This window comes from Eretmochelys imbricata, chromosome 5 (assembly GCF_965152235.1).
Source record: "Eretmochelys imbricata isolate rEreImb1 chromosome 5, rEreImb1.hap1, whole genome shotgun sequence".
Lineage (NCBI taxonomy): Eukaryota > Metazoa > Chordata > Testudines > Cheloniidae > Eretmochelys > Eretmochelys imbricata.
The window spans coordinates 50,690,304-50,699,594 of NC_135576.1; the positions used below are offsets into that span (position 1 = coordinate 50,690,304).

At 47.7% G+C, this 9,291-nt stretch overlaps 1 protein-coding gene across 1 annotated transcript in view; it reads right to left on the minus strand.

Annotated features, from left to right (window-relative positions):
- MCCC2 (methylcrotonyl-CoA carboxylase subunit 2) overlaps nt 1–8,963 on the minus strand; it is a 101,004-nt gene extending 92,041 nt beyond the window's left edge. The window contains 2 exon segments of the mRNA XM_077818013.1: nt 855–1,292; nt 8,829–8,963. Of these exon segments, the coding sequence (XP_077674139.1) occupies nt 855–1,292; nt 8,829–8,963 (573 nt within the window).
- Nucleotides 8,964–9,291: the final 328 nt, after the last annotated feature.

Sequence of the window (9,291 nt, forward strand, 5' to 3'; positions counted from 1 at the left end):
TAATTAGTAAAAAGTAAATTGAATCCTAACATGTACAGTTTTAAGTAATCTAAGTTTACTAGTACACAGTTTTGTTTGCGGTGTGATGAACCATTGTTGCCCTTTTAAAATGATGCACAGATTAGCCAATTTGCATCAACCCAAACTTCCAATCCTTTCCAAAATAAGGATATTTTTACATATTTCCTCCTTGTTTACTGCAGATACTAACTGACTTAGTAAAAACATTGCTCACTCCCTCAATTCACATTTAATTTCCAAGCGAAGCATTGCTTCCAGCTTTGAATACATCAGTCAACGCCTTCTAAGGCACACTAGCTCTCCCTCTCTGTTTCATTAGCGAAGCGATCTATCAGAGGTATTACTGTAGGATCTCCTGAACAAAGCTGATTTACTCAAGCTATACCGAGGGATCGGAATCTGGCCATTTGTCCGAAGAGATCCTTTGCAGAAGAGTGGGAGCTATGGAAAAAAGGACGTTTCATGTGCGACCTTAGATTGGAAGCTGCTTGGAGCTGTGGCCACCTGCTCCTGAAAGCCTGAGGCGCTCCTGGCACCTAGCGGGCGCTACCCCCACCCCCCATTATATAAAGAATAACCGGAGAAGTAGGTTTGCGGGGAGAGGGCAGGGAGACGTTCCTCCCCCCACGTTTCCCCTTTCTCGGCGTCTCCCTGAGGCGGCATAGGGCGAGGGCTGACACCATGTGTGCGGCCCCGCAGGGGGAGCGCTAGCCCGGGGCGCAGCCGAGTAGCAGGGGCCAGACAGTCTTCGCAGTTTTCGATGGGAGCAGGCGCGGGGCCCAGACAAGCCCCAGAGCCCGGCCTGGTGGCGAGGCTGCCCCGGCCCGGCCTACCTGGTAGAGCGGGGAGCCGGCGTCAGGCTGCGAGCCCACCGCGGCCACCCTGTCCCCGTGGTACGCGCGGGCCAGAGTCGCGGCCGGGCGGCAGAGCCGCAGCCCCAGCCGCCACTTCAGGCCCGACAGCATCGCGGCGCGGAAGCTCCGGGCAAGGGGGCGGAAGCGGCAGCGGCAGCTTCCCCGGCCTGCAGCCGGCTGCCCCGCCACTCCCCCCCGCAGCAGCCAATGGAAAGCGCGGGGCCGAGCTGCGGCCTCCGGAGGTTGCTGCTGCTGCTGCTGCTGCTGAGGTCTGAGCCGCCTGCGGCATCGCTCGGGGCAGGGCGGTCGCCCAGGGCCCGGCCGCGCCCCGCAGGCGTGTGGGAGACAGGGGCCCGGGGGCCGCCGGCCCCTCACACGCCTGCCGGGCCCCGTCTGCCCAGAACTGCGCGCATTGAGCTGCAGCTCCGCAGCGCCCGGTGGCAGGGACTTCCCTACACCCCCCGCCCATGGAGGTATTTACCCCTCCCCCAGAATTTCCCCAGCACCCCACCCCCAGTTTTGTGGACTAGTTACAGGCAGTGTTGCCAGTTCAGTGATTGTTTGGAAATGTGAATTGAAATTGAAACATTAATACACACTTTAAAAGCATATACAGTGTATGATAAAATACGCGTGTCTGAAAAAGTATAATAGATCTGAAAAGTATGAACATAGACTAGCTTCCTTGGACAGCTGTCATTTTTATGACCATGTCAGTGCATTCATTTCAGTGATGTGGGCCAACCTAATAATTTCAAATTATGATTTGTAAGCAAAGTCTAAATGAGCTCTCCCTGACAGCTGGTGATGAGCTGGGGGCTGGAGGGAAAGGCTTCAGAACCAGATTGTATTTACATTCACACCTAATCTACATAAGTATCCAGCAAACAGAGCTATGTTGCCCAACTGATAGAGTGGCTGGGGTTGGGTTACAAATCACTTGAATGCGGGGGGCATAAAGAAATGTTGTTCTTATTGTATGAGTAAAGGGTGGTAGAACTGTACTTAGCATCTGCTGATTGAGGGTATGGGAGGGGGGGAAACAGGTGTTTTGCTTAATAATCTGCCTGAGTCACAAGTACTATTTGACCTGCCCCACTCCCCTGTTTAAAGACAGAGCTGATTAGGCTCCATGGATAGTCTTTGGTTCTGTTAAGTGACCACTACAGGTGAAATCACTGATAATCAGGTCTAAGTGCTTAGACGGGCTGTGGGACAGTGTTTCTGTGGAAGAGACAGCCCAGTCTGCACTAGCAGCAAGGTTTCCCCACTGAGAGCTCAGCAGAAATCACTGAGAGCTGGGTGGAATCTCAAGAGACCAACTCGCAGATGCCACAGTGGCAGCAGAAGGTGATGGCACAGGGCCATTGGCAACAGAGCAATGGAGTGAACTCTGGCACAATGAACAACAGTGGCCAAAGTGAACAGTGAGCAGCTGGAGGAAGGCGCAAGGTGCCTTCTTGCCCCCCCCCCGGGAGGTGAACTCATGTGAAAGCACCTCTGAACTCAGAGTCTCCACTGACCAAGGACACCACCAGTGAGTGTTAATGAGACTGTTAAGAATGCTGGAGACACAACACAGTTCATGCAAACAAACATGGCTGTGGCATCGTACTTTCTATTTAAGCAAGAGATACCACACACTACAAACTGGAGGCCCATGTTAAGTGCATTGTCACTTGTTCATCCTGAAGTTGAACACTGGTTCCAAACAAGACCAGCAAATGCTCACTGTCTTTCTGCAAGAAACTCGACTGGCTAGACGCACGTGGTGCAACAGTGAAAGACTCAACAGTTGAAAAAGTGAAGAACCCTCTCACATTCAAAAAATGTGCATATATGGCTGATGAATGTACCAGTGCAAATGTGCATCAAGTATTAAGTCATTGTGTACGTTATCCTGATGTCAGTGGTAAGCCAGTAGATGCATTTCTAGATGTTCAAGTTATAGAAGACAGATTGGCTGCATCTGTGACAACCCACATCTTAGAGTTAAATGCTTGTCGTCAACTGGACCCCAAATAGATGGCTGCTTGTGCATCTGATGGAGCTGCAAACTTCTCTGGAAGACATTGTGGAGCACAAGCTTTGCTCAGAGAAAAGTGTAACCCTTGTCTCTCCTATACGCACTGCAGAGGTCATCTACTCCAACTAGCGCTAGTACGAGCTGCAGACTCTTCAAAAGACTTTTAAAAAGCTATAAATTTGTCTTCATTATATTTTTTTCAGCAAGAGTCCAGAAAGACTGAATATCTTGGAAAACATAGAGGATACACTGGGACTGAAGTTCAAATTAGTCCAACCTGGGCAAACCCTCTGGCTTTCTCATGAGCGATCCTTGGCTGTCTTAAAATTACTCCAGCCATTATTACTGGCTTTGGAAAGTATCTACTAAGATGGGATGGATCTAAGTAGTGAAGCTGGTGGATTACTTTTGCTACTATGTTCAGAGAAGACTATTGCCATTCTCTCTCTTGTAAGTCTACTGTTGAAACCATTTGGGTCATTAAACAATGCCATCCAGGCATCTGCTACAACAGTAGTAGATCTTTGTCCAGCAACAGAAGCTACATTTGGATCAATCAGAGAGTTAACAATTGCAAAAGTACTGGAAGAAGCAAAGACTTCAGTCCAGAAGTTGACTAATGGAGGCATTTATATTGAATCCTTAATTGAAGAGGACATGAAGTGTTTGTTAAGACAACTGAAAAAGTACACAGACTTGATTCTTAAAAATCTACAACAGCGACTTCTAGATTCTACTCAACCTCTACGTAGCTTTTACAGATCCCTGTCTTATAAAACACCGACAGTTGAGTGGAGTGAGGTACTACCAGCAAGGGAGCTGCCATGTGCTCAGGACAGAATAGAGAATTTGAACACAGAGTGGAATATCATACAATGAATTAAAGAAGATTTCACTTCAGCTTCTTTTTTATCATCACTAGTAGCTCAACCCAATCTCTATGCTATGTTTCCTGGGCTGAAAGAAGTAGGAATTCATCTCTTGCTGCTCCCGGTCACAACAGCCACAGTTGAGCATTCTTTTTCATCATTGAATAGAATTTTGTATTTTGAAAGAAGTCGCCTTCTGCCTGATCATGTGAATGAAGTAACAAGCATATCAATTGAAGGAATGGAAGTACTGGATGTACGAGAAGCCACCAAAGATGAATGCATTGCATTCAAGAAGTTCATTAACAGAGTTGTGCAAAATTATAACAAGAAACCAAGAAGGATGTAGATGTAGTGCTTCATAGAAGGCTTGAGTCGCCAACTTTAATTGGGGTGATGATTTTAAAATCTAATAAAATGGTCATGAAACATTTTTCAGTTTTTACTATGGTGCCATAGAGCCCACCTTCACCCTCACGCTCTCACCCCTCATCGGCCCTGACACCCGCCCCCCCCATTTCAATTCCTGAAAACACTGTGTGTGCTAGAACCTCAAACTCAGCCTAAATGCAGGGCCTGCCAGTTACTAATGATCTATTTAAATCTGCCCATTTGTGGGGTTAGACGAGAGCCTTGCCTAAACTCCCCTCACCTACCACTGCAGGCAGCAGCAGATTGGAAGCAAGACTTAGAACATGAAGCTAAGACCACAAGGTTTTGAACAGACCCCTCTCATCAACCTCTCACCTTTGCTAGTTTAGGCATCTTCCACACCTAACTGGTGGCTTTTGTGAATTAGGGTCTAAGACACTTGTCTCTCCCCATTCATTTATAGCAGGGGATCTCAAACTGGGGGTTGGGACCTCTCAGGGGTCACAAGGTTATTACATGGGGGGGGAGAGGGTCATGAGCTCTCAGCCTCCATCCCAAACCCCGCTTTGAATCCAGCATTTATAATGGTGTAAAATATATTAAAAAGTGTTTTTAACTTATAAGGGGGGGTCGCACTCAGAAGCTCGCTATGTGAAAGAGGTCACCAGTACAAAAAGTTTGAGAACCACTGATTTATAGGGAGCTTTGGCACCAAACTCAAGTTTTGTAAATTGCTGTGATTTTCCTAGACACCCAGAAGTTAGGCAGTGTGACACTCGGCATCGGAATGCCTATGTATCAGTGACCAGAGCCTTAAAATAATAAGGTAAAGGCAGATATCTCGTTAAGGGAAAGCCTTTAAAACTGAGCAGCAGGGACTAAAGATTATCCCAGAGACAAGGAAAGAAACATTGATTTGGGCTGTGAAAGCTTTAAATCGGGGTGGGGACCCTTTTTTCTATTAGGGGCCACTGACCCCCAGAAAAAAAAAAAAAAAATCAGTCACAGGCCACACACAGTCCCGCAGAGGGGCATGGAGGCTCAGGGGTTCCCCTAGGCTCTGGGGTGGGGCCAGAAATGAGGGGTTCACAGTGCAGGAGGGGGCTCTGACCTGGGAGGAGGTGAGGGCTCTGGCTGGGGGTGTGGGCGCTGAGGGATTTGGGGTGCAGGAAGGGGCTCCAGTCTGGGGGCAAGGGGTTTGGAATGTGGGAGCAGGATCAGGGTTGGGGCAGGGGGTTGGGGTGCAGGGTCTGGGAGGGAGTTAGGGTGCAGGAGGGGGTTCAGACCTGGGGTTGGGGTGGGGGTGCAGGGTCTGAGAAGGAGTTAGGGTGCAGGAGGGGGTTCAGAACTAGGGCAGGGGGTTGGGGTGCAGATGCAGGATCTGGAAGGGAGTTAGGGTGTGGGAGGGGGTTCTGACCTGGGGCAGGGGGTTCAGGCTCCAGCCAGGCAGCGCTTACTTCAGGCAGCTCCTGGTCAGTGGTGCAGCAGGGCTAAGGCAGGCTCCCTGCCTGCCGGGGCTCTGCGCTGCCCCCAGAGCGGCCGCTATGTCCAGCCCGGAGGTAGAGAGGCCAGGGGGCTCTGCGCAGTGTGTGCTGCCCGTGCTCACAGGTGCCACCCCGCAGCTCCCATTGCCCATGCTGTGGGTGGGGGCAGTGCTTGGAGCTTCCCTGATCACCCCTACTCCTAGCGGCCGCAGGAACATGCTGGTTGCTGCCAGGAGTTGTACGGAGCAGACTAGACTTCTGGCAACCTGGTGAGCTGGGGTGGCCGGGAGCAAGGGATCAACTTCCCATAATGCAATGTTCTCCATCCCAAAATATCTTCTGTAGTCCCTAATTTTCATGCCTATTTTCAATTTCCCATGATCCCATGCTAGACTCTGCCAATTCTAACAGAAGCATGGAGCCTGCACAGTTCTGAATGATTGTCATGAGCTTTACAAGCATAGGACACATGATCCTACAGTATTTGCAGAGCCAAAAGAAGAAGAGCAGGGAAACATGATGATTTCTTGGCGGAGTGATTGCCATGGGACATAGCACAAACCAATTCATGGTTGTTGGTGTTGGTCACGGAGCAGCTGCAGGTAGTGAAGCACCGCTTCTGGACCTAAGAAATGAGCACTGATTGGTGGGATTGCATCATAATGTGGGTTTGGGATGACAAGTAGTGGCTACACAACTTTCAGATGCATCTATATTGCTGGATCTGTGTGCCTAGCTTGCCCAGCAATCCAATGCATGGACACCAAACTGCAAGCTGTACTGAAAGTTGAGAAGCAAGTAGTGATCACACTATGAAAACTTGCAATGCTGGATTGCTACTGAGCAATTGTGGAGTTGAAAAATCCCATAGTCATGCAACCATGTAGGGCCATTAATTGTCTCCTGCTATGCTGTGTGATTCAGCAGTGTGGAGGACATAGTGGATGGTTTTGCAGCTATGGACTTCCTGAACTGAAGTGGAGCAACAGACAGTGTACACATCCCTCTTTTGGCCCCAGAGCATCTTGCCACAGAGTACATCGACATAAAAGTCTACTTTTACATGGTTAAGCAACCACCGGTGGATCATCGTGGATGCTTCATTGACATCAATGTTGGCGAGTCAGAGAAGGTGCATGACATTCACATCTTTAAGAATGCAGGACTGTTCAGAAAACTACAAGGGACCTTCTTTCCCAACCCGCCGAATACCATTGGTGATGTTGAAATGCCAGTAGCAATCCTAGGGGACCAGCCTACCCCTTACATCACTGGCTCATGAAGCCACTCAACAGCATCAAGGAGAGATTCAACTACAGGCTCAGCAGGTGCAGAATGATAGCTGAATGAGCTTTTGGTAGATTGAAAGGGTGCGGCGTCATTTATTTGTCAGAATGGATCTCAGTGCAAAAAATATCCCAATGGTTATAGCTGCCTGCTGTGTCCTGCATAACATCTATGAAGCAAAGGGGGAAAAGTTTCCACCTGGGTGAAGGGCACAGGTTGAGCAGCTGTCTGCTGAGTTTGAACAGCCAGACATAAGGGCTATCAGAAGAGCTCAGCGTAGAGCTATGCAGCTCAAGGCGGCTTTGAAAAAGCATTTGAACAAGTAATGTGTTGTGGGGCACTGGCCCTGCAACTGGGGGGCCTGTTAGGAATTGTGTGGTGCTGTCTGCACATTTGTCACTGCCAGTGCAGCTAGTAATGTTGAGGTGTTTGCTGTACACTTATAACGACTACATTGTTTGCCACGGGGTTGGGAGTGTACAAGACCATTACTTTCACTGCCAGCAGGCATTGTATACTATATGTTGTAAACAGGTAAAGATTAATCACTTTCAAAATAAAAGTTTTGATTTACAAAAATAGCATTGAACACGCTGCGGAACATAATAGTAAATACTGTGATGCTGGCAAACCTGTGCCAGCTCATTCCGAAGCCCCACATAGATTCAGTTGGTGTGTTAGTATAGATCAAAGTGACTGTTAAATGTATGAGAAGTATTTGGTGTTTAAACTTAATATAAACTAATGGGATGTTACATGCATTGTTTTCACTTATTTGTATCCTGTTACAATGTGTAAAGATCTACATTGTGTCTACACCTGTAACTAAATAACCAATCATATGAGAAAGAAGCCTTGTGGAATGCAAATGAAGAATTCTAACAGAAAAGAGCTAATTTCAAAGCAAGTGTGTTTGATGATTGGAGGTCAAAGACTCAACAGCATTCCTCACTCAGTCAAAGGAAAAGCCCACAGGGGTAGTGACACTGTCATCTTGTGTTCTGTGAAAAGAAGCTATAAGTATGGATTCAAGAAAAGATCCGGGATCTCTGGACTGTTTGGACTCTTACAAGGAAGTGTACCAGATGCAAAGCAGAGATCCCCACAGACAATCTGGGTATCCTGAAAAGACTTTAGGGAAACTGGGAGTTTATTACGTCACTGCCACATTTGAAATTACAAACTGTGACTCACCTGTACATATAATTTACCTGCTATAACCACTCAATAACTCTCACTTCCTTTTCTTAGCTAACAAACTTTTAGTTAACTACATAATCGACTACCAATGTTGTCTTTGGTGTAAGATCTAGAGTACCAGTTGATCTGGGGTAAGTGACTGGTCTCTTGGGACTGGGAGCAACCTAAATGTGATGTGATTTCTGGTTTAAGTGACCTTTTATCACAAAGTCCAGTTTGTCTGGGTGAAAAGATAGACTGGAGAGGCTAACAGGATTGTCTGACTCCATGGTAAGACTGTTACAGTGATCCAGGAGTTCACTTCTGGTGAAATCTAAATTATAGAACACACCATCAGTTTGAAGTGTCTGCCCCATTTTCTGACAGTCTGCCCTAAGATAGGCACTCTCAGTTGTGAGCCACTCCACACACCATGACAAATACATTTTAACTTATACTTTTAGAACCTAAACAAACAAACAAAGGGAAAGGAAAATTGATGGCCAGTGTAACTACACATACCTCAACCATGGCTCTCACAGGTCAGTGTATATGGCGCTGTGGTTGTCTATGCTTTCCCACTGTGTGGAGTGGAAGGGGTAGGTGTGCTGGCCCTGCAGCCATGTGGAATGCTGAGGAAGGGGTAAAGAGATGCTATGCTGAAGTTCTCCACCAATTGCAATGACAGTTGAGCCCAAGATTGTTGAATCTAGAAGTCCACAAGAGTCTGCAGCACCTGCATTTGTTGATGGAAAAGCTCCTTTGTATCCTGGTGCATCGCCCTCTCCTTTTCCTGTTGGAGCTCCTGGGCCTCTCTCATCTCCACTCTTTCCTTTTCCAGGCTGTCTCCAATATTCACCCTGCAGACCATCTATTCAAGATCTGATGCAGCAAAGAACATGTCATCCCACATCCTCTTTCTCCTCCTTATGTGGGTGAGTTGTTCTGCTGGCATGGAAGGTGTACCCCTCCCGGCTGCAGCTACAGATACTATGTTGACAATGATGTCTCCGTGTTATGTACAGAAAGCAAAATTTAAGATTCATAAATCCCTCCTTGTCTTGATCCCCTAAAGTGTGAAACAAGATATGCTTATTGGCCCTTCCGCTTTGGAGTGCTTGATCAAGACAGCTGACAGCCATGGTGACTGTGACCCATCAGTGGGGAGGGAAATAGAGAGGGAATTGCTGGGATGCATG